Source organism: Gasterosteus aculeatus, chromosome 4 (genome assembly GCF_964276395.1).
Source record: "Gasterosteus aculeatus chromosome 4, fGasAcu3.hap1.1, whole genome shotgun sequence".
Lineage (NCBI taxonomy): Eukaryota > Metazoa > Chordata > Actinopteri > Perciformes > Gasterosteidae > Gasterosteus > Gasterosteus aculeatus.
In genome coordinates, this window is record NC_135691.1 from 17903873 (window position 1) to 17929542 (window position 25670).

At 46.6% G+C, this 25670-nt stretch overlaps 1 protein-coding gene across 2 annotated transcripts; it reads left to right on the forward strand.

The window, feature by feature from the left end:
- Positions 1-3105: 3105 nt before the first annotated feature.
- On the forward strand, positions 3106-24702 carry LOC120818408 (caspase-3-like). Of its 2 annotated transcripts, none has more exons than XM_078102104.1 (7): positions 3106-3242; positions 3343-3907; positions 4888-5009; positions 6507-6635; positions 7218-7393; positions 7876-7996; positions 8067-8947. In XM_078102104.1, the coding sequence occupies exons 3-7, from the start codon at positions 4892-4894 to the stop codon at positions 8303-8305; spliced, it is 783 nt and encodes a 260-aa protein (XP_077958230.1). In that variant the 5' UTR covers positions 3106-3242; positions 3343-3907; positions 4888-4891; the 3' UTR covers positions 8306-8947. The 2 variants fall into 2 exon arrangements, with proteins under 2 accessions (XP_077958230.1, XP_077958231.1); XM_078102105.1 differs by lacking the exon at positions 8067-8947 and adding an exon at positions 22873-24702 and having other exon boundaries at positions 3107-3242.
- The last annotated feature ends 968 nt before the right edge of the window (positions 24703-25670 follow it).

A 25670-nucleotide genomic window follows, 5' to 3' on the forward strand; every position in this document is an offset into this window, starting at 1 on the left:
CCTGACCTCTTGCTCGTTGGTGCCCCTGCTCTTTGTGCTGCTCTCTTGAGGCGCTGTCCAGAGTGCTGCGCCGTGGGTTGCCACAATGTTTATACATATATTAGGCCTGAACACGTATTCTTACACTGTCAATAGATTAAATAAAACTAATCTCAAATTTTGAAATGAATTCATCTACATTAATAGCCATTTAAAACTTTGTTTTTATTGTAGAAACTGAATCTGAGAAGTGAACGAGAATGAGTGTTTATTTTAGACACTGTTGTTTAATTGTACACATATGTGATCATCAAGGAGGTGGAACACGTTGAACTAGCCACTCTTCCTGCTGTCATCGTGGACTCTGCTCTCAACTCGCCATCATTTAACGGCTGTGTTTGAAGTGCCAACATCTCCCAACATTTAGCCTGGATGTTTTCAAACCACTTTCTTTTAGGGACACAGTGGTGGTCCTCTGCAGGTAGATATTGAGATGGAAGTAGCCTAGCAGCTACCACCATGTTCCAGGCACTGTCAGTGTGTGAAGTGGTCCGTTTGCCACTCATCGCCCTTCTGTTTGACACTTGGAGGAATTCCTCTGCACAGTTCTCCACTGTATGTCACGCTGCTGCTTGTTTGACTTCTGTGGCAGAAATTTGTGGATTTAGCCCATGTGAGAAATCAAAAGTATCTTGAGCTTGCTTTGTGATTAAGTATTTATTACTAACTAGAATATAGAAAAAATATAAAGAATACAGAAATCATCAGCACAAGTCATAAGCACAGACAGAAGTCAAATGACTACAATTCAGCTGAAAAGGGACAGATGTTCCTTCCCCCAAAAGGAGCAGGAAGATCTGACCAAGTTAAAGAGAAGAACAGGAGGTTTTATACACTTAGGGGGGTTTGTGCTGCCTCAGGACAGGACAGCCCACCCCTCAAGAGGAGTGTTGGAAAAGTACCAGATGATGTAGGGGTGACCCCGTGACCCTCCCTTTATGGACCCAGACAATCAACAACATCTAAAAGGTCAGTCAGGGCACGTATGATTTCATCTGTGTCTTATCTCACCCTGGACTGCCTTAAGTCACCGGCTCACATCAACGGTCACATTCCTGAGAGCTTCACCCTATGCAGGCTCAACAATTCTCCCCCAACAACTTCATATGCAAAAAGCTCTCTCCATCTTGATCCACCGTCTCGGTCTCATTTATTTACAAATGCCATTTTAAATTCATCTCATAGCACTTGGTTGTTTTTTAGCTGAATGCATTTACTTAACTTGCACTACAATGATGGTAATAATTTAATGAATATGCTTCAAGTGAACATGAGGGTGTGTTCGTGAGTGTAGTATAGAGAACTAGTTCTGACGAATTTGAGGTTCTGTTTTAAAATAAAGGGTTGGAAATTAAAGCTTTTTAAAATCCGATTCATTGATTAATCGAAGAAATAATCGATTATCAAAATAATTGTTAGTTGCAGCCCTAATGTAGACAATCATCTTTGGCACCACAAGATTCTAAACATCTTGATTATCAGATGACCCAGAACATAATGTACCTCTGAGTAAAAGAGCACAGACTTTCTGTTGTACTAACGTGTAACATTATTGCAGTTTTTCCAACAAATGCCATCTGAAATTGAACAGAAGTTGGCTCGTGACCGACATTTTACAGGATGTTGGCTCATGTATGACTTTTTGACAGAAATGATCTCTATCTACCTGAAGTGGAATAACTATGCACCATTTCCTTTTAAATGGTTCATAGTTGAAATTCAACAGAAGTTGGCTCGTGAATGACCTTTTAAAGGAAGTTGGCTCATGTATGAAATTCTGACAGGCTGTTGGAGCCTCTCTGAGTACAGTCGTTCGGGGTCTCTGATGGCCTTGCCAAACCTGTATTTCACGCACTGGCTGCCAAACACCAGCATGTCGACGCTCAAAGCCCCACTGTGAGCTGACACGTGTGCACAAGGACGCCTCACAGAGCCCCTTAAAGGCTGGCGCATGCGTCTGCGTCGTTTTGTCGACGCACTTGTTTCAATTCATGGTTCTAAGTCTTGCGTGTGTTGCAGAGCAATTCACCGCCAGCACAACAGGTGGAGAAACACGTTTTTGTCGAATACAACCTAAAGAGTGACGTCTTTGTGTGTGGAAGTCGTTGGTTTGTTTGTTTATCTATCATAGACTTTATTGCCCCGTGCATCGCCACTGCTGCGTTTCATCGCGGACACATTTGTCCCATATTTCCCTCCACAACTTGTGTGCACTTCTCGACCGGCAAACCGGCGTTTGCGGCGATCTCCCTCCGTGAATCAGAGGCCATCCGCGCGTCCTTATAGTCCGCCACTGACGGCTTGTAGAAGTGGTCATATTTACGCATTTCTTCCGACAAAAGTTATTCAATCTGATCCGTTCTCTCGTAAACATTCTTCGTTTTAATAATGGCGCTATCGGGCTATGAAAGTGGAAATGTGAGACTCCGTAAAGGATGTAGTTAGCAGACCAATCGCAGCCTTGTGCGCTGCGGTAGAAAAATGGGTCGACGCACGCAATGAGGTGTGAAAAGGCACGCAAGGGGGTCTTGCGTCTGCGTCGCTCTGAAAACGCAGAAGGATAAACTAGGCTTAAGTCATGTCACATAATCCAGGCCGCCTCGTGGCACTGACCTCTACTTTCGTGTCTGTCGGGGTTTGTTTCTGTGTGTGTCAGGTGGCTTCTTCCATCCACGCAAAGAATGAAACAGAGACTACTGGATGCCAAACGCGAGCTGATGAGACGGGCATGCTATGATAATACACACACACACACACACCGGGTTTCTATCACGTCACTGTAAGCTATCACGTCACCGTAAGCTATCACGTCACTGTAAGAGGTCCACCGTCTTTAAACAAAACGGCCTTTTTTCAAATGTTGGACCCGTCTCCAAATGCTCTCGTTGGTTGAGTGATAACGCCCTCCCAATCCCATATGCATCAACATCCCCCCTCCTGTGAAATATGTTTCGTCTGTATGTGTATTCAGAGGCAGTAAGCATCGTTAACAACAATAAAAAAAGCTGCTTGACGTGCAATAAAATAATTGTTGGTGTTAATTATTGAACTTGTTTATGCATTACCTCTCCCAACTGTAATGTAACGAGCTTAAAGTCCAGTTGGCCGACCTGAGACGAGGCCAAGCCTTTCTGCGGGACTTCAGAGAGCTCAACCGACTTTACCTGGACCACCGACGCAAGCGGCCCAAAGAAAAAGAGACGGTATTTACACATTAGTGACAAAAACTACTTTCTCGTAATCTGATGCTTCCGGATATCTCCAAAAAGCGTTCACAGTGACGTTCTGCTTCCTCCCGTCCAGTACGGGGCGGCCAGCTTGCCTGCTCTGCTGCTGGAGACCAACAGGTCAGGACCGCTGAGCACCAGCTGTAAGGGAGCAACCAGCAGCCCAGAGGGAGGCGGAAGAAGAACCCGACCGAGGAACCGTGTGTGGAATGAGAGCCAGCACAGAACGTGCACAGGTGGAATACTTGGAGGCTACATGAGCCACGCTGAGGCTGTATGACTTCTGTAGTGTTCTCTGATAGATGCAATAAACATTTGTCAAATACTGTGCTTTCTTTTACATTTACTGTGTTGTGTCTAAACATATGGAGCTAAATGCAGTCTAATAATTAGGATTATTTGAAAGAAACTAAAAGTTCACCTGAAAAAAAAGTAACATCTGAACCTGATGAATAGAAGACCTCAAATAACCAAATACATGTAATTGAAAGTGAAAAAGAACAACTGAAACTGGGGCGGTGCCACTGAGAGTTTCAAGACAGGTATTTTAAAAACACTTGACATTTCCTTGAAATGATAGTCAGAACTGGGACTTCATAACACCACCACAGAGCCTTTTCTACCACCGTCTCTAAAAACAGGTACCTATCTTGGAGCAGGTCGTGAAAAGGAAATGTTCACTAGGTTGAATACGATTCTGTTTGTTCGATACAGTAAGAGTTTTTACCTGTAAGTTAAGGTAACTTAAACAGCGTTGAGCATATTTGGACTTTAACGCTAGATGGATGTAAGATAACGATAGGTAGTCATTGATTTTTCGTTTTAATTTGATGAGCAATTTTTGTTGGACGGTACCGGGAAACAGCTGTATGACCGATGTTGTTGTTATGTGTCAGGCAAAATCTGGCTTGACTAAACACTGCTTTCCTCACTTTGTCAAAACTAATTGAAGACATAAATACCAGGATTATAAATGTGCTGATTGAGTGACATGTTCATCTGTAAAGCTGTTATAAGTGTTCAAGACAGAAACGAGTGTTCACATCACATTTGCTGACTGTAGGAGGTTAGTGAAGGACTCATGCTGTGCAACTGTTAAGCCTGTCAATCATCCTAGCTACCTGTAAGTCATGCAGTGCATTTAAAGAATTACTTCTCCAGATCTGCCTCCTGCTGCCCCATCAAAGGGGATAGATATGAATGATATAGAAATATGTGTTTACTCTGGATAAAACGTTATTTCATGAAGCAAGCGCTGCATGATGTCAGTTCGGCCTCAACCAGGCTTCTCTCTCGGAGGAACCTGGCTAGCTTTCGTAAAATGTTATTTTTTTTGTTTTCAAATCGTTATTGAATCTTTATATAAGGTAGTAGACAAACACAAATCTAAAAAGAACAAGATAGTGGATCGTGTGATTAGTTTAATGTTCATGAAAAATATTCAGATCAATATTTCAGCATAATTATTACAGTTCTGAGTGTTCAGTACTCAAACAATACAAATAGAATGTTTTGTATGGCATTAAGAGTTTGTTGATGAACCCTGAACTGTGTGTTTTATGTTTTGTGTCTCCGCTTTCATCAAATGTTTGTCACATGTTCTAACTGTTCACGCCTGCAGGATAATGGATAAGCTCTACAGAGATGTACAGAGTGGAGAGGACAAGTACCGCTACGAGATGGACTATCCCTGCATGGGAACCTGTGTGATCATCAACAATAAGAATTTCGACCCCAAAACAGGTAGCTACACCCACTGATGCACACAAACACACACCTGTCATTTTATCATCACGTGCAAAAATATTTTGTTGAAGATAGAACTTTCTAAAAAGACATTCGTCAATACATGATTTCTTCAGCGAATCCACATTTCTTCTTCATGTTCCTAAGTCCGCCCTGTGGCGAGGACTCGGCCGCATCAGTTGTACACAGCAGATTTCAGAGAGTTAAATTGACTCTGTGAGATTCAATTTGAACTCTAAGCGGGTGTTTATATTGTCCCAATCTTGTCAGTGTTAAATCAACACTCAACGTTGTGTGAACAAGTTAACTCGGAATAAGTGTCAAAAGTAAATCTTCCCAGTGTTAAATACATTACAGGTCATTTAGCTGTTTAGCATTTTTAACCCATGGTTTTTATATTTTAGCCCGGGGAGCAATTAGGGGTTAGGTGTCTTGCTCAGGGACACTTTGACATAGGTAGCAGCCATGGGTCGAACCGCCAACCTTGTGGTTCCCTGCTCACCCTCTCTACTCCATGCGCCCCAGAACGTAGAGTCAAGCCAAATACCAAGAAGTGACACTGTACAGTTACATTTCAAACCTAGCAAAGAGTTAATTTAACTCTATTGAGTGTCGCAAATGAATCTCATAAAAACAATCTCAATTTTCAACCGATTTTTAAATGGTTTGGTTTGTTATAAACATCAGATGTAGTTATGACACTGCATACATACTATGAATAATTATGTTATGTTCTAAAAAATTGAATAATGTTCTAAAATAGGTACAAGATTTCCCTTTACAAGTATACATCAAGAAATGCTGCATGTTGAAATTCCCACCCTGTACAGCGATGTATTTATGACACATCCTACTTTATACCGACCCACACCCTGCGCTCCGGCCTTCGATAAGCGAGACAGATCCGACAAGCTTGGTTGCTGTCACGCAGACTGCCTGCACTCCTTATGACCACTGGACCTTCTCCGCTCAAGGAATTGACAACTTAACTTCCCTCTTTTTCAATTACTTTACTTTAGTATTATAGGACTCACTTGGTACTATTGAATAGTTTTCCCACCACATTTCCTCACTCCTTATGTTGTGTCCGTCACATCTGTCATTTACCTCCACAACGCCTTCCGTGGAGGTGGAGGGGAAGTGGTTAGGAAAAGATATAGGATCATTCTTTTCTAAAAACTCATCAGGACATTTGGACATGGAACAGTAGTAAAATCCCAGGTTCAACAGAGCATAATAAAATAAACAAAAGGCAGATTTATATATAGCTACTTCAGATTCATTATCCTGGTGTGGATCTCTGTCAGAAAGCTTCTGATAGGCGTACTCCAGGATCTACTCAAAAGCCCCAACGTCGTCCTACCACCATGAGTTTCTGCCTTCTTTCACCTGTGTTTTGTCATTTCAGAGACTCTGTTCGCTCTGCAGAACAAATCATCATGTTGTGTTGAAGCCTGTGCGTTTCTACTTCTGCTTTTCTGCCTGTCTCTCCAGGCATGAGTCCTCGCAACGGGACGGAAGTGGATGCTGCCGAACTTGAGAAGACCTTCTCGAAACTGGGTTATGAGGTCAACCTGGTCCACGATCAGACTGTGGACCAGATGGTGGACCTGCTGGCGGGCGGTAACGGAAACGTGCAGCTTTTCATACACTTGATTTGTTCGATGTTCAAGTACAAAGCTCAACCGTCTGGCTATTTTTAGATGTATTTGGTTTTATTTTTCAGTACATCTAAAATAAATGAGCACAAAATGATATTATCACACGGCAAAGTAACTTATTTAACAAATTTAATAAACTATTAGATAGAAAGATGAGAAGAATAAATAATAATTATATTAAAAAGTTGGCAGTACGGATATGTAGCCTTTTACAAAAAAAATTCCCAGAAAATATTAGATTTTTATCTGCAAACTAGTTATGATTGATCTTTACATTTGAATATTTGAAAATGAAAGATTTACATTTTAAATCTAGGGACACTTTTCAGTTTTTAAAATCATATTATCAACTGATTTTAGGACTGTAAATAAGTGTTCCAGTTGGATCTTGGCTGATTTGCTGCCTGGCAGCGTCTGATACTGGTTTCTCTATGATTCCAAAGCACACTCATGAGCTTCACAATCTGTTCACAAATCATCTATTTACGAACATACAATATCTGCGCTATTAAAACAACAGAGCATCTGTTCTGTGTGTCTCCAGTGTCCAATCAGAACCACAGAAAGAGCGCGTCGTTCGTGTGTGTGCTGCTGAGTCATGGGGACGAGGGTGTGATTTACGGCACCGACGGCTCCGAGAAGTTAGATGACCTGACGAAGTTCTTCAAAGGAGATCGCTGCAGGAGTCTGGTGGGGAAACCCAAACTCTTCTTCATACAGGTGAGATGAGGGTCCATGTAGCCAACTGCGATGACGGAGGAATGCCTACACGTACCACGATGCATTGCAATGAGGAATCTACTGCTTTGATTAACAACATTTCTAATTATCACTGTGTGTGATAACTAATTAGATTAATGAATCTCAAAATGTGAGATCAATTAGCAAATTCCCTTCTATTTTACACATGGCATAATTCCTCTGCACTGTTCTCCGCTGTATGTCACGCCTCTGTTTGTTTTACCTCCAATACAAAAAGCTCTCAACTACCACCCCGGTCATTCCGATCTAACTGACTGCAACTGTAAACAAAGCCGTTAACTGCATTACAAATATTTTTTCTCGGCCACAATTATTTGATGGATTAACAGGTTAACTTTGACAGCCCAAAACCTTTCTGTATGTGTGTTAATGTGAGAGGGGTTAGCATGATGCCAAAAAACACCATCACGTGTCAAGCTCATGCTTGTCGCTCCCTAAAGGCGTGCCGGGGGACGGACAGGGACCGAGGGGTCACATTCGATGCCGACAGCACTGACGGGCAAATGTTGCAGAGCATCCCTTTGGAGGCCGACTTCTTGTACGCCTATTCCACCCCTCCAGGTAAATTTACGTCGTAGCCATTAGATGAAGGCTCACCGTGAGTAGTTTAATGCAGCAAACTGTCCCACAGGCTACTGCGCTTGGAGGGACAAAGAGAAAGGCTCGTGGTTCATGGAGGAGCTTTGCAAGATGCTGCACAGTTTCAGCGGCCAGTTGGAGCTGATCCAGATCATGACCCGGGTCAACTACGAGGTGGCGCTGCACCATGAGTCCTCCTCTGAAACACCCGGGTACAACGGCAAGAAGGAGATCCCATGTATCACGTCCATGCTGACCAAAGATTTCTATTTTCCTAAGATCTCCGATTGACTTCTGTTCTCTTTTACCTTTTACCGTAGAACACGATTAATGTAAGCATTAATGTTAGTTCTGAGGGGGCTTTGAGTAGAACCCAAATGCATTGTCAACATTAGGATACCGGGGAGCAGATCAGTTCATGGTGATCCTCAATCAGGGGTTTTAATGATTTTTATTTTTCTGTTTTTTCTTTTTAGAAAATCTAGACCAGTTTTACGTATACTGCATGTTTGATTATCGGGTGATGCAGAAAATATATAAAAAAGGGATGTATTTCCAACCAGCCCACTACAGTGATTCCACACGTACATGTTAGCAGAGGTTGTGGATGTGATTTTAATAATACGTATACATAATGCTGTATATTCAAAGGGTAAACAGAGGCTACACCATCTAAAGTAAGCCGAGCAAGACTGATAATTATCCTAATGCTGATAAATAGCCCTAATGTGAGTACTGTGGTAGAATATCTAGAATTGTTCTAGAATTGATCTTGTTTCCTTTTTGAGGTGGTCACACATCTGCTGTCAGTGTTGTAGGGCTCTGTACTCTGGGTGTTTCTATACGTCTCACTGGGATTGATGATGATTGATTCAGCAATGGTAAAGGGATCATTCAACTACAGACAGTTATTGGAATAAAAACTAAAGTTTGTTTCCACTGTGGTCCTCGTTTTGTCCTGTCCACTCAGACCGTCACCATGGAAGCACCGACACAAAAGGCTGCGCTACTTAAGACGCTGTGTTGTGCCAGATTCTCAATAAAGTTAGAAAAAAACATTTACAGCAAACCCATGGTCATGAAGATACTGATTTAACGTTAAATGGAATTTGCATGTCGGTAAATACCCAACGGAGATCGGCTTGTGCTGTTCTGAAACAGATTCGACCACCGGAACCAACCGACTGTTGCATAGGCTCAGTCAAGTAAACAGAAATGAGTCTTTGGATCCTTTTTCGCGTGACCTGCATATGCTCAGTGCTGGTAGCTAGAGGAAACAAATGATTCGTTCATTTCCCGACTGGGTCTTTGTACGAGTCTTTGGATCCTTTTTTCACGTGACCTGCATTGGTTTAGTAGAGGAAACTCTTACCTCATTCCATTTTGCGTGACCGCTGTTTTAGAAAGACGTGAATGATATTCGTTCACAAGTCATACTGACTTGTCATACTGGTTTTGTTATTTCCACTTTACATTACAGTTCAGTGCAGCGTAATTGTTTGCCGTGATAATTAAATGACATTGTGCGATAATAAATTACCATTTAAAATCATCAGTAATGGGTTATACACGTAAGTATGACTGTTCCGGGATTGCGGTCCCTTTAAATATTCTGTTGAGGTTTATGACGTCGAGCCCCATTCTTGTCAGATTACAGGGCTGCGCCATTTTGTCATTTCATTCGTTTTGACATGTAAAACTAAACGAGACACACGCTTGTGTACTCAACTTGAGGAATTGCCTTTTGTGTTTAAATGCAACTTTCACACTGGTGACTCCGACGTTAGTTTGCTTGACGTATTCACAAACACGACTCGACCATGACCGTGAACACTGTCACCCTCAAACTCAGTGTCGGCATGGTTTGCCCAGACTGAAGAGCAGTTCGCTTTGCGGGAGATAACCACAGATACAACACGGTACTACTACGTTGTGTCAGCTCTCAGTACCTCAACAGCAACCTGAGTGGTGGGTCTCCTTAAACGATTCTCAGCGATTCACAAAGTGTGGGTACTGCAGGTGGGCCGCAAGAGGTCATTTACAATAAATAAATAAAATGTTTTTAATTTTCCATTTTGAAAAGTTGTAAATTAATATCAAAATATTTATGATGCAGCATTAATGATGAAACATGAATTGATGAAGCACAAACAAATGAAACACAACAGATTAATAAAACAATAAGGCTCTCGCTCGAAACGGCTGCTCTTGTCCGCCTGTCGTTATTCAACAAAAGGTGCCGCCAAGCAAAACAATGTCAAACGGGGCGCCCTCTTGTAGTATTAAAGTAAATATAACGCATTTTCCGCACTCCAAGGCGCACTTAAAAGCCTTTCATTTTCTCAAACGGCAGTGTGCCTTATAATCCGGAGAGCCTTATATATCATCTTATATATCATCTGGCTGTTTTCCCAATTCTCTGAAGGAGGAAAGAGTCAACCCTCTCCTGAAGAAACCCACCCTCAACCCTTCTAAAGAAAACAACTACAGACCGGTCTCTCTTCTTCCCTTTTTGTCCAAAACCCTTGAACGTGCTTTCTTTAATCAACTCTCCTCTTATCTCCACTGTAACAACCTCCTTGACCCCCACCTGTCAGGTTTCAAGGCAGGCCACTCCACAGAGACTGCTCTCCTTGCTGTCTCTGAGCAACTCCACACTGCTAGAGCCGCCTCTCTCTCCTCTGTCCTCATCCTTCTGGACCTCTCTGCTGCATTTGACACGGTCAACCACCAGATCCTTATTTCCTCCCTTCAGGAACTTGATGTCACAGGCTCTGCTCTCTCCCTTCTCTCGTCCTACCTCGATGGCCGCACCTACCGGGTAACCTGGCGAGGATCTGTGTCGGAACCTCGTCCTCTTACTACTGGAGTTCCTCAGGGTTCCGTGCTGGGTCCCCTCCTGTTTTCGCTTTACACCAACTCTCTTGGCGCTGTCATTCACTCGCATGGCTTCTCTTACCACAGCTATGCCGATGACACCCAACTAATTCTCTCCTTCCCTCACTCGGACACCCAGGTGGCGGCTCGGATCTCTGCCTGTCTAACTGACATCTCTCAGTGGATGTCCGCCCACCATCTGAAAATCAACCCCGACAAGACTGAACTACTTCTCTTTCCCGGAAAAGATTCGCTTACCCAGGACCTGACAGTCAACTTTTAACGCCCACCTTGACCGCTAAGAACCTCGGCGTCACACTCGACAGCCAACTCTCCCTGACTCCCAACATCACCGCGACAACGCGATCCTGTAGATACACGCTCTACAACATCAGGAGAATACGTCCCCTTCTCACTCAGAAGGCAGCGCAGGTACTGAGACAGGCTCTTGTCATCTCCCGCCTGGACTACTGCAACTCCCTCCTGGCAGGTCTCCCTGCCACCGCCATTCGACCTCTGCAGCTCATTCAGAATGCAGCAGCTCGACTGGTCTTCAACCTTCCGAAATTCTCCCACACTACTCCACTCCTCCGCTCTCTTCACTGGCTACCGGTGGCCGCCCGCATCCAGTTCAAAACATTGGTGCTCACGTACCATGCTGTGAATGGATCGGGTCCAGCTTACATCCAGGACATGGTCAAACCCTACATCCCAACCCGTACTCTCCGCTCTGCATCTGCAAAACTACTCGTCCCTCCCTCACTGAGAGCAAAACACTCGACTAGGTCTCGACTCTTCGCTGTCCTTGCGCCGAAATGGTGGAACGAGCTCTCTGAAGACATCAGGACCGCAGAGAGCCTTCACATCTTCCGCCGCAAACTAAAGACACACCTCTTCAGACTCTACCTCGACTAAAGACTAACAAATTGTAGCACTTAAATTGTACTTGTAACGTCACTCATCTATAGCAAATTGTAAATTGGCTTATTTGAGGAAATTGCACTTTCTTGTTTCTTGTTCTCCTGAGTTTGTACCCTATGGTTGAATGCACTTATTGTACGTCGCTTTGGATAAAAGCGTCAGCTAAATGACATGTAATGTAATATATGGATCAGTTGGGGAATCTGTTGATCCATACTGGTTGTACAAGGCGCTCAAGGCTCTCTGCCAAACATGCCAAAGCTCGGTCTACGACGGCAAGATGCTGAGCGGCGCTCAAGCGCGGTAGATATGGAGCTTGTTTCAGGGCGCGTCGGAGAAACAAAGCGTTCGTTCTTGCCGAGCACTTCATGAGATTAAAGAGCGGGAGACGATTCCCTTTTCTTTACAGTAGCTGAACCATCTTAACGGGGAAAATAAGTTATTCCAAAAGGAGCCCTTGGCAGGCGGCGTGGCTGGAGAGCAGCCGAAGATTTGAGGCGTGGATGGCGAGGGGGGCAGCGGGAGCGGACGCACCTCGCAGAATCGACTGGCCCCTGAAAGCACCATCTCCACCTGGACTGAGGGCAGGTACAATGCTTTTGCTGACACTAAGGCAGCCCTGGCGCAGGCCACCATGCTGGCACATCCTTCAGCCACAGCTTCCATCGCCATCACCTCGGACTACGCTGTCGGTGCCGTCTACAAGCAGAGGGTAGGCGGGGCCTGGCAGCCGCTTGCTTGCTTCACCTGCCGCCGCTTGCTTTCTTCAGCCGTCAGCTGCGCGCTAACGAGCGTAAGTACAGCACTTTCGACCGGGAGCTGCTGGGTCGCTACCTCACCATCCGACACTTTCGTTTCCTGCTGGAAGGTCGACACTTCACCGCCTTTTTCGACCACAAGCCGCTGGTTTTCGCCATGGCCAAGGTGGCCGAGCCATGGTCCGCCCGCCAGCAATGTCATCTGTCCTACATTTCCACGAGTTCACCACGGATTTACAGCACGTGGCTGGTAAGGAAAACCAGGTGGTGGACTGCCTGTCACGGGCTGTGGCAGGAGCAGTCCATCTTGGTCTGGATTACAGCCGCATGGCAGCGGATTAGACCACAGACCCAGACGTGCTCACCCTGAGGACCTCGACTACAGGTTTGAAAATAGACGATGTGGTTTTTGGTGAAGCCGACACCACGCTCATGTGTGACGTTTTTACAGGCAGTCCTGTAAAAGACGCGTCTTTGATCGAGCGTCACAGAGGCTGGTGGCAGCGAAGTTTGTTTGGCACGGTCTCAAAAAGGACGTAAGAGACTGGGCTACCACTTGCCTTGAGTGCCAACGGGTCAAAGTACACCGGCACACTAAAGCTCCGTTAGAGTTGTTGCCGGTGCCAAAGAGGCGGTTTGACCATGTTAACGTGGATCTGGTTGGCCCTCTGCCCTCCTCTCATGGTTTCACCTACCTGTTGACCATGGTTGACAGGACCACCTGCCAGCCTCAGGACCACCCGAGGCTGTGCCACTGACATTGTTGGCATCTGTTGAGATGAGACGGGCATTTATCCTCTGACCGGGGAACGCAGTTCACGTCTGAGCTGAAGAACGCGGTGGCCCATAGCCTCAGAGCGAAACTCCACCGCACGACTGCATACCACCCGCAGGTTAACGGACTCTGTGAACGATGAAGGCTTCTCTTCGTGCCGGCCTCAAAGACAGCAACTGGGTCGACAAGCTCTCGTGGGTGATGCTTGGCATCAGGACTGCACCGAAGGAAGACCTGCAGTCCTCGTCCGCGGAGCTTGTCTATGGCCAGCCACTACGGGTTCCAGGGGATTTTGTTCCTGCTCCAACCTTCCCAGGCTTCCCACTACTGGACAATGCGAGGCTTTTTGCACCTGTCCCTACTTCCCGTCACAGCCCAAATGAGACCCCGCAACGCTCTGCCTGTTGTTGGGACCGGAGCTGTGGGCAGTCAAGACCAAATTGGTGAGTGTCTTTGCTACCAGGCTCTCACCAGATCTAGATACTTTATCAGTGTAACTCAACAAAAAACTAATTTAAAGTGACTGCAATGAGGTTGATGAAATCTACTCCCCAGAGCTAAAGTCTCACAAAGGAGGACTTTTTAGCCTATTATGCTCTCACAGATAAATCTGTAAGTAACATTCATCTTCTTCATCTACCCAGAGATGCAACTATGGACTATAAGCCCTACTACAAACATAAAAATAATACCCATAACATCAGACCTGGTTGTAACGAGTATAGCCGAGAACCACCTAAGAAACTCAATAATGCAAGATATAAGAATGGCATTTGATTAAATTGTAAAAATGAGCAAGCCATGGGGGCTGACTCCATGGCCAAGAAGTTCAGAAATAATAATGTTGATTTCTGGAAAGAAGTGAAAAAGATCTTTGCCGTGCACTTTGGACAGAGTTTCAGGACCAGACAATATTGGGGAGTTATGGAGGCCGCATTATACAGGCACTTATACAAGATAGAAGATATTGAGACGAATGCGTCAATGACGATTATGTCACAAGAGGTGTAACAAGCTATAAGTAAGCTGGTTGATGGCAAAGCAAGTGGTTTAGATCATATTACTGCTGAACATCTTAAATATGCTAGTCCGAATCTGATTTACTGGCCTCATGGCTCATAGCGTGCTACCAGACTCAATGCTGTCTGTTCTGTTAGTGCCGGTCATTAAAAACAAAGCTGATGAAGCAGGTAGCCCAGATAATTAAAGGGCCACTGCTTTGGCCAGTATTCTGTCAAAAGTCGTAGAAATAATATTAATGGAAAGATTAAATAAGTTTATTCCCTCCTCAGATAGCCAGTTCAGCTTTAAAGCCAAACATGGCACTGACTTGTGTATATATGTCTTTAAAGCAAATTGTCAACAAATATAGAGGTCAAAACAAATCCGTTCTCCTGTGTTTTATTAATGCCTTCAAAGCTTTTGACCGTCATAATTATATACAATTCTTTGAAAAACACATGAGAATTCTGGCTTACTGGTATGCCCACCAGACAATGCAAGTAAAATGGGGCCAAAGTGTCTCAGCCCCATTTGGGATCAGCAATGGTGTCCGACAAGGAGGGATTTTGTCCACAGTCCTTTTTAATCTATATATTGCTGCTTCGGTTTAGAGAGGCCTCAAACACCTCACTAACTACAAGCCAAAAACCCCCCACTCCATGAATGATCTCCGCCTGGCAGACGAGCTGAATGAGTTCTACTGCAGATTCGAAAGACAATGTCCTGATCCCATCCCCCACAGCTCCACCAACCTGCTGCAGTCCCCCTCACCTCCCTCCCCCAGCCCATCAGGTGCTCACGCCTCTTCATCTATATCACCTTCCCCTCCCCCACCAGCAATGACCCTCTCTGTTCTGGAGAGAGACGTTAACCGGCTCTTTTGAAGACAAAATCCCCGTAAGGCAGCCGGTCCGGACTCCGTCTCCCTTCACACCCTGAAGCATTGTGCTGACCAGCTGTCTCCGGTGTTCACTGACATCTTCAACACCTCCCTGGAGACATGCCACGTACCAGCCTGCTTCAAGGCCTCCACCATCATCCCTGTTCCCAAGAAGCCCAGGATCACAGGACTCAATGACTACAGGCCCGTCGCCCTGACCTCTGTAGTCATGAAGTCTTTTGAACGGCTAGTCCTGACCCACCTGAAGTCCCTCACCGACCCCCTCGTGGACCCCCTGCAGTTTGCCTACAGAGCCAACAGGTCTGTGGACGATGCTGTCAACATGGCCCTCCACTACATCCTCCAGCATCTGGACTCCCCAGGAACCTATGCCACGATCCTGTTTGTGGACTTCAGCTCTGCCTTCAACACCATCATCCAGTCTCTGCTGCAGGACAAACTCTCCCAGCTGCACGTGCCCGACTCCACCTGCAAGTGGATCAAAGACTTCCTGTCTGACAGGAAGCAGCATGTGAAGCTGGGAAAACATGTCTCAGCCTCTCGGACCATCAGCACCGGTTCCCCCCAAGGCTGCGTTCTTTCCCTTCTGCTCTTCTCCCTGTACACCAACAGCTGCACCTCCAGTCACCAGTCCGTCAAGCTCCTGAAGTTTGCGGATGACACCACCCTCATTGGACTGATCTCTGGTGGGGATGAGTCCACCTACAGGTGGGAGTCTGACCATCTGGTGTCCTGGTGCAGTCAGAACAACCTGGAGCTCAACGCTCTAAAGACAGTGGAGATGGTTGTGGATTTCCGGAGGAACAGAGCCCCACCCTCCCCCATCACCCTGTGTGACTCCCCCGTCGCTATTGTGGATTCCTTCCGTTTCCTGGGCTCCATCATCACCCAGGACCTCAAGTGGGAGCTGAACATCAGCTCCATCACCAAGAAGGCTCAGCAGAGGTTGTTCTTCCTGAGGCAGCTGAAGAAATTCAACCTGCCAAAGACGATGATGATCCACTTCTACACGGCCATCATCGAGTCCATCCTCTGCTCCTCCATCACCGTCTGGTACGCTGTAGCCACAGCCAAGGACAAGGGCAGGCTGCAGCGGGTCATCCGCTCTGCAGAGGGGGTGATCGGCTGCAATCTGCCATCCCTGCAGGACTTGTTCGCTTCCAAGCCTCTGAAGCGTGCTAAAAAGATTGTGGTCGACCCCTCCCACCCCGGACAAAAACTGTTTGTGCCCCTTCCATCTGGCAGGAGGCTGAGGTCCATCAGGACGAAGACCTCCCGCCACACGAACAGTTTCTTCCCATCGGCAGTCGGGCTCATCAACAGAGCCCGGTCTCCCACTGACTGACTATAACACTCCACCGGTCACTCCCCTTCATACTGCACATGTCACTTTAACTGTAATTCACTTTGTTGTCACTCGTCACTTTGTTACTTGTTTGTTACTTGTTCGTTAGTGCACTTTATGCTTAATATTTTTCTTTTTAACTTTTTTAATATTTAAATTTTTTTATTTTATTCCCTTGTTTTATACTAACCCATAGCCTTATTCTACTAACCCATTGCATTAGCATTTCATTTTACTTTATTTTATTACTTGTGCACTGCTGTCATGTCTGTCTTGTGAGGGGTCAGGACTTCGACTCAGGTGCAGAGCAATAAGGCAACAGAAAATTCTTTCAAGGTTTGGAATCTTTTACTAGGAGAGTAAACTAATGCAAAACAAAGGGGGCACAGGCAAAGGCGGAATCCTCACGCTCTTGTAGAAAACAAAAAGGAAGAGAGCCTGGCAACAAAGTAGAAACAAGATTACAAAAACAGCACTGGGAATTTAACAACAAACATGTACCTCTAGGAACGACAAAAGATAACCTGACACAGACAAGTGGGGAACTGAGGCTTAAATACAGGTGGGGGTGATTACAAACTAAACTCAGCTGTGGGGGGAAACTAGATACAGGAAGTGCCGTGGTTACAAAAATAAAACAGGAAGTTAATCTTCAGTCTCTTCGAGTCGTCACAGTACCCCCCCCCTCTAGGGGCGTCTCCAGACGACCCAGCGTGCTCGGGAAAGCGTCGATTGAAATCCCTGATGAGGGATGGGTCCATGATGTTGCCCGCCGGTTCCCACGACCTCTCCTCTGGGCCGTACCCTTCCCAGTCCACTAAGTACTGACAGCCCCTACCCCGCCGTCGGACTGCCAACAGTCGCTTCACGGTATACACGGGGCCCCCGTCGACGAGTCGGGGGGGCGGAGGGGGTCTGGAGGATGGGACCAGTGGGCTCTCCTTGACTGGCTTGACACGGGAAACATGGAACGTGGGGTGAATTCTCATGGTTCTGGGGAGGCGAAGACGGACGGCTGCCGGGTTGATCACCTTGATTATTGGATAAGGGCCAATGAACTTCTGGGCCAACTTGCGGGACTCCACCCGAAGAGGTAAGTCCTTTGTAGACAGCCAGACCCTTTGTCCAGTTCGGTAACGGGGAGCAGGACTCCGATGCTGGTTTGCCCGCCTCTGGTACTGCGCCGATGCGCGAAGTAGGGCGCACCTCGCTCTTTTCCAGGTGAGGTGGCATCTGCGGACAAGGGCATGGGCCGAGGGAACCGAAACCTCCCCCTCCAGGTTGGGGAAGAGTGGGGGCTGATAGCCATACACGCACTGGAAGGGCGAAAAACCTGTGGCAGAAACGGGTAAAGAGTTATGGGCATATTCTATCCAGATGAGATGCTTACTCCATGCCTTGGGGTTCTGCGAGACTATGCAGCGCAACCCAGTCTCCATCTCCTGGTTGTATCGCTCTGTCTGGCCATTGGACTGGGGGTGATACCCAGATGATAGGCTGGCCGTGGCCCCAACCAGAGAGCAAAACTCCTTCCAAAAGTGCGACGTGAATTGCGGGCCCCGGTCAGAAACAACGTCCTGCGGGAGACCATGTAGCCGAAAAACGTTAGACAGGAGAGCCTCTGCCGTCTCCTTGGCGGAGGGTAATTTTCTCAGGGGGATGAAGTGAGCCATCTTAGAAAACCGGTCAATGACTGAGAGGATGACTGTATTACCTTCAGAGGCTGGGAGACCAGAGACGAAATCAATGGAGATGTGGGACCATGGCCGCCGGGGGGTGGGGAGAGGCCGGAGTAAGCCAGCTGGTGGACGACGTGAGGGTTTGCTCTGGGAGCAGACAGGGCATGCAGCAACATACTCCCTCACCTCCTTCATCATGGCAGGCCACCAGAACCGTTGTTGAAGAAAGCTCAGGGTTCGGCCGCTGCCCGGGTGGCAGGTAAGTTGAGAGGTATGTCCCCAGTGAATGACCCGGGACCGCAGGGACTTGGGAACAAATAGGCGGTTAGGTGGGCAACCCTTGGGGACTCTTACCCTCTTGAGAGCTCCCTTAACCTCTTCCTCGACTCCCCATGTCACTGCCCCAACTGTGCAAAAAGGGGGCAAGATGGTGGAAGGTGCAGCCAATGGAGCGTCCGGGTCGAATAGTCTTGAAAGGGCATCCGGCTTTGTGTTCTTAGATCCTGGACGGTAAGAAAGAGAGAAGTTGAAACGGGTGAAGAATAAGGCCCACCTGGCTTGTCGGGAGTTGAGTCGCTTAGCTGATCTGATGTACTCCAGGTTCCTGTGGTCGGTCCAGACCAAAAACGGATGTTCTGTCCCCTCGAGCCAGTGCCTCCACTCCTCTAGGGCCAGCTTGATTGCTAGTAGTTCTCGGTTGCCCACATCATAGTTTCTCTCTGCGGGCGACAATTTCCTGGAAAAGAACGCACATGGATGAACCTTATTGTCGACCGCAGAGCGTTGGGACAGTACTGCTCCCACCCCAAGATCAGAGGCATCGACTTCGACAATGAATTGAAGCTTGGGGTCAGCATGAGTCAGGATTGGGGCGGAACAGAATAGCTTCTTCAGGCCCTGGAAGGCCTGTTCTGTGGCCGGGGTCCACTGAAAGCTAGTAGCCGTGGACGTGAGAGCATGGAGAGGGGCGGCTATGGAGCTATAATTCCGGATGAAACGTCTATAAAAGTTAGCAAACCCCAGGAATCTCTGCAGTTGCTTGCGGGTTCCGGGCTGGGGCCACTCTGCTACAGCACTAACCTTTGCAGGGTCCATCCGCACACTTCCTGACGACACAATAAAACCCAGGAATGACACCTCTGGGGCATGAAATACACACTTTTCTGCCTTGACAAAGAGCTGATTCTCGAGCAGTCTTTGGAGAACCTGGCGGACATGTTGAGTATGCTCCTGCTCTGACCTGGAAAAGATCAGAATATCATCCAGGTAGACAAACACAAATCTGTTTAGCAAGTCCCGGAGTACATCGTTCACTAAGGCCTGGAACACCGCAGGGGCATTAGTCAGACCAAAAGGCATGACCAGGTACTCGTAGTGTCCGCTGGTCGTGTTGAATGCAGTCTTCCATTCGTCCCCTTGCCTAATACGCACAAGGTGGTATGCATTCCTGAGGTCGAGTTTGCTGAATATGGTTGTGCCTTGTAACAGCTCAAAAGCAGAGGAAATTAAAGGGAGGGGGTACCTGTTTTTGGTGGTTATTTCGTTAAGACCCCTGTAATCTATACAGGGGCGTAGGGATTTGTCCTTCTTCTCAACGAAAAAGAATCCAGCTCCAGCTGGAGAGGACGACGGCCGGATGATGCCGGCAGCCAAGGAGCTCTGGATGTAGGTCTCCATGGCCTCTTGCTCCGGTGCAGACAGGGAGTAGAGACGGCCTCTCGGAGGTGAAGTGCCTGGTAGGAGGTCAATACCACAATCATAGGGACGGTGCGGTGGCAGGGAAGTAGCGCGAGCCTTGTTGAAGACCTCCTTTAAGTCCTCGTAGGCGGGGGGAACAGAAGTAAGGTCGGGAAACTCTGAAACAATGTTAATAGGTTTCGGAGAGGCTGCAGCAGAGGTTAGGCAGGTGGCATGGCATTGATTTCCCCAACCCAAAATTAACCCAGACGACCAGTCAATATGGGTGTTGTGTTCCTTTAACCAAGGATTACCCAGAATCAGGACAGCTTGCGGTGAATGGATGAGGTGGAATGATATTTGTTCAGAGTGATTACCTGATAGTAGAAGGCCCACAGGCTGGGTGCGGTGAGTAACCCGGAACAGTAGTCTCCCATCCAGCGCGTTCGCCACCAGAGGGTGAGGAAGGGGCTCTGTAGTCAGCCCTAGTTCCTTTGCCAAACTGTGGTCCATAAAGCTAGCGTCAGCCCCAGAGTCTATGAAGGCCGACAGACTTACTGACTGGGTCGCGGTGAACACCCGGGCACGGGTAAGAGGTCTGGATCCAGGAGGTTCGGACGTGGCGAGGCTCACCAGTAACCTCCGGTCTACTGATGAGCCCTGTCTTTTGCTGGGCAATGGGCCAGGATGTGGCCAGGTTGTCCGCAGTAAAAGCAGCTCCCCTCTTTGAACCGGCGCTGTCGCTCGCCCGGAGACAGACGAGTGTGTCCCACCTGCATCGGCTCCACAGAGAGAGCATGCGCTGGCGCACCGCCTCGGGATGCTGTAACCTCGGGGTGGTGTTCTCCTTGGGCAGGGGGACGGACAACGTTAGAGGAGCGTTCCTTGCTTCTCTCCATGAGTCTATTATCCAACCGTACCGCCAGGTCCACAAGGGAGTCCAGGTCCTCTGGGAGGTCCAGAGGGGCTAGCTGATCCTTGATGTTGTCCGCTAGGCCATGGTGGAAGACGTCGGCAAGCGCGTGGTTGTTCCATCTGCTCTCTGCTGCTAAAGTGCGAAACTCAATAGCATAGTCCAGTACTCTTGTCTTGCCCTGTCGAAGACTAAGAAGAGCCCTTGAGCTCTTGCGGCCGGGGGTTCCATGGTCAAAAACCCTTGTAAGGGCTGAAGAAAAATCTGCATAGGACTGGCAGACCGGTGACTGTTTAGTCCATTCGGCCGTGGCCCATTCCCGAGCTCGGCCGGTCAGGTGGGTAATGACCGACGCCACCCTTGCCCTCTCCGTGACGTAGCATGAAGGATTAAGTTCAAACAGTAGCAAGCAATTTGTCAGAAAAGAGCGGCAGGTGCCTGGGTTTCCATCGTACCTCTCGATCTGGATCCCTCTGGGCTCGTGGACGGGAAAGCGCGTCTCAGTGGTCGGCCCCTCCCGTGAAGGTGGGCCCGAGGCGTCGGTTCGCTCTGGGTCAGCAGCCCCTACCACTCCTTGTGCCTGGTGTGAGAGTGAGCTGATCATGTCCTCCAGGGATGACTGGAAACGCCCCTGATTGGCATGAAGCTCCTGCATGGAGGCGGCGAGGGAGTTTAGTAGGTGCTCGTGGTGGTGGAGCCGTTGGCCCTGGTTCTGGATCACGGCTTGAAGTGGCTCTGCTGAGTCTGTCATGGTCAGGTTATGCTGTGAGGGGTCAGGACTTCGACTCAGGTGCAGAGCAATAAGGCAACAGAAAATTCTTTCAAGGTTTGGAATCTTTTACTAGGAGAGTAAACTAATGCAAAACAAAGGGGGCACAGGCAAAGGCGGAATCCTCACGCTCTTGTAGAAAACAAAAAGGAAGAGAGCCTGGCAACAAAGTAGAAACAAGATTACAAAAACAGCACTGGGAATTTAACAACAAACATGTACCTCTAGGAACGACAAAAGATAACCTGACACAGACAAGTGGGGAACTGAGGCTTAAATACAGGTGGGGGTGATTACAAACTAAACTCAGCTGTGGGGGGAAACTAGATACAGGAAGTGCCGTGGTTACAAAAATAAAACAGGAAGTTAATCTTCAGTCTCTTCGAGTCGTCACATGTCTACTGTCGCACACTAACCGCCAAGACAAATTGCTTGTATGTTTGGCATATTTTGGTAAATAAATGTTTCCTGATACATGATATTGATCATATTTCCAAGCAGATGAACGCCTGTAATACTGGGTGCATGATTGGTAATACCTTAATTAATCATATTATGTATGCCGATGGTCTCCAGGAGCTCCTGACTATATGTACTATCTATCGTGTGTAACGTGATATAAAATATTACGCCAGTAAGAGTACTATCTTAATTTGTAGAACAAAAGAGGACAGAATTCTAAATATCCCTGATTTTAAATTTTCTGTTAATGACCTCATACCTGCCTGTGATAAGGTAAAATATATTTTATTAAAAAATATTTTATTACAGAACAGATGATGATGATATCTATAGGCAATGTCGTAAGATGTATGCACAAGCTAACATTCTTTCGTGCAAATTTAGTATGCATACAGATGAAGTAAAGATGTCTCTGGGTTAGAGCTTATTGTACACCCCCTATACTGCACACTTGTCATCCAATTATAAAAAAGCAAGTCTACAGAGAATCAAAGTAGCTTATAATGTCATGTGAATATTACTAAAGAGGCCGAGATGGTGTGGTGCCAGTGAAATGTTTGTGACTGTGGGAGTTAATACTTTTTAAAAGCTGTATTAAGGAATCTTATGTATAAATGTATCTACCGGTGTCACGCCCTAATTGTGTTCACCTGTTTTCACCTGCTTTTCCCCTGTCTCCTCCCACACCAGGTGTTCCCTGTTTGTCAATTTACCCGTGGGCATATAACCTGTGTCTGCTCCCTGTTCTTGTTGCCAGTTGGTCTTGTGTGTTTCCCCAGGTCTTACCAGCGTTGTATCCCCGTAGTTCCCAGGATGTAGAGATCCCCCGTGTACTGCCTGCCTGCCTGCCTGCCTGCCTGCCTGCCTGCCTGCCTGCCTCCGACAACGACACTGCCTGCCACCTCTGTACCTCCGACCTCCTGTGTACCGAACTCCTGCCTGCCTCCGACAACGACACTGCCTGCCCGAATTCCTCTTCATGAAAGCTTACTCCTCACATCTGCTTTTGGGTCTCTGTCGAAGCGGTGATAACCGGGTTAATATCTCTGAAAAATGAATCATCTCGGGTTTGTCAAATATAAAGTTGAGCACTTCATGCTATCAGTCCTAACTGTGGAGACAGGACAAGGACACGCAGACGCAATAGCCTCTTGCGTGCCTTTTCACACCTCCTTGCGTGCTTGCGCGTGACGACCCTTTTTTCTAGGCTTGCGTCAAAAGCTACGCAAGCCTCCTGCAGCCCGCAAGGCTGCGATTGGTCTGCTAAAGGCTGGCGCATGTTTCTGCGTCTGCATCTTTACACACAGTTGTGTTGACGCACTCGTTTCAATTCATGGTTCTAAAAGGCTTGCGCCTGTTGCAAAGCAATTCACCGCCAAAACAATGGGTGGACTAACGTTTTTTGTCGAAGACAATAGCGGCACTATTAAAACGAAGATTTTTACGAGAGAATGGATCAGTTTGAAGAGCTTTTGTCGGAAGAAATGCGTAAATATGGGGGAGACGATGACCGCTGAGGCTACCCCTTCTGGGCCCACATAGAGGTTTTGGAACGTCACCTCACACTTTGTGTTTTCTAAATGTTCCATGAATTCGTCACAATAGCACTCATCCCTTTGTCTATCATAAAACAATGTTACATGAGGGGGATCTGGAGAAGGAACATGCGAATCAAGAAGAGTTATCCAAGGCTTCCACTTTTGGTCAAGAGTCATTGAGTCAATGTCTGATTTCCCACTTTCAACGGTAGGGGGACTGTTAGAGGCAGAACCCCACAACGCTGACGCTATGTCTGGACATAGCAGACGAGCCCGCTGCCTGTATGGTGGAGTATGTGGCCCCAGTGTCAACGAGAAACAGCAGTTGTTGTTGTATTACCGTGAGTGACAGCATGGGGTCTGCCCTGCCAACAAACCATGCTAAAATGTAATAAAACAAACCATTCTAAAATGAAATAAAACAAACCATGCTAAAATATAACAAACCAATAATTTAAAGAAACCACAATGTCCCCCTGGTGACACATCCAGGTAACACACAAATACTGTGCTATTGCGTGATCTGTACCTATGGACAATTTCTTTAAGTGCATAAATACCCAGATCAGTTCCATGATTGCTCTTAAAACCAAACTGATTATCTGTTGATGCTATGTATTCTGCAATCATATCCATAAGAATCCCTTCTAGTACCTTGGATAGTATACTAGCAAGAGCAATAGGTCTATAGTTATCTATACTAGTTAATTTACCAGTCTTATTTTTAACTACAGGCACCAGCAAAACAGACAACATGGACCCAGGAAGTATGCCATGTTTCATCAACCCAGAAAAGCACAAAGCAAGTAAAACTGAGATACTTTGACCAGCATATTTCAGATGTTCTGCTGTTATTCTATCCCGCCCACAGGCTTTATTCATTTTAAGTTTGTCAATAGCATAGCATGCTTCCTCCGGCTTGATAACTACACGTTCACTGTAAGGTATCTTTCCTATGTTGAGCACTTTTGAACACTCTTCACACAGTTAAAAATGTTCTCGTAGTTTCTCCTCCATAGTTCTGCATGTCTTCAGGTTCAGTAATGCCATCAATACTAGAAGGCAGTGGCATTCTGCTATTAACTTTCACCTCCTCCCAGAACTCATACACGCTAGTTAACTAAGGCGTATATGCACGGGGTTGTCGTCGTCATGGCGCAGGGGTTAGAGAAGATGAGGTGGGTTGGTGGTTCGAGTCCAGGCTGCCCCATGTTCCATGTCGAAGTGTGAAAAAAGCCATGGGTTTAAAGTGTAATGTAAGTCGCTTTGGATAAAAGTGTCTGCTAAATGACCTGTAATGTAATAATATACACAAGAATGTCTGTGTTAGGAAGTGGAGGCTGGTTGACCGCAGCAATAACTACAGTAAGGAGACACAACCAGAACGTGGATGAAAACAGACACATTTTATCCAAAATAATTCATTGTGTGAAGTTTTGTGGGGCTTTTAAGTTGGTCTTTCCCAACACACTGATCCGGTGTTTTCCCAACAAACTGGGTTCATAGGTTCATCTCAGTGACGTGCAGGCAGCCAAAATTCTAAACATAAAAATGTTTATTAAATCATTTCATTTATTAAACTTTAATTTGTATTTTTACTATTTATTCTTGTAATTATACATTGTTTAGACGTTACGATGACAAATGATGACAAAGAACTAGAATAAGCAGTGCTTTTACCGTCTGTTCATTGGGGACGATAAGCGAAAAGCCCCTTCGATCTGCTGTGCCTTTGCACGTAAATGGTTAAGCCAAAAATAATAGCTCAAAAATAATAATAATAATCTACGTTACGTATCAAACATGGACCAATTAAAATCGAGTACTGGACATTTGACGTCACTACGCCACCTACGTTGTAAATGTAATCGCTGCGAAATTCAAGTCAAACTGACGTCAGCGTTGTCCGGCGACATCACAGATTTTAGACGAGTTTTAAAGTTGTGATTGACGTCTTCACGAGGAAAAGGCGGCGGGTGGATTTTATGTACAAATAATCTACCGATTGGTGAGTCAGAAACTATTTTGGGCTTAATATT

Excerpts from the sequence above, each read along its gene's own strand:
- LOC120818408 (XM_078102104.1), top strand. The coding sequence starts at position 4,892 with ATGGATAAGCTCTACAGAGATGTACAGAGTGGAGAGGACAAGTACCGC. Across the intron at positions 5,010-6,506 it reads GAATTTCGACCCCAAAACAG|GCATGAGTCCTCGCAACGGG; the intron begins GTAGCTACACCC and ends CTGTCTCTCCAG. Across the intron at positions 7,394-7,875 it reads CCAAACTCTTCTTCATACAG|GCGTGCCGGGGGACGGACAG; the intron begins GTGAGATGAGGG and ends CGCTCCCTAAAG.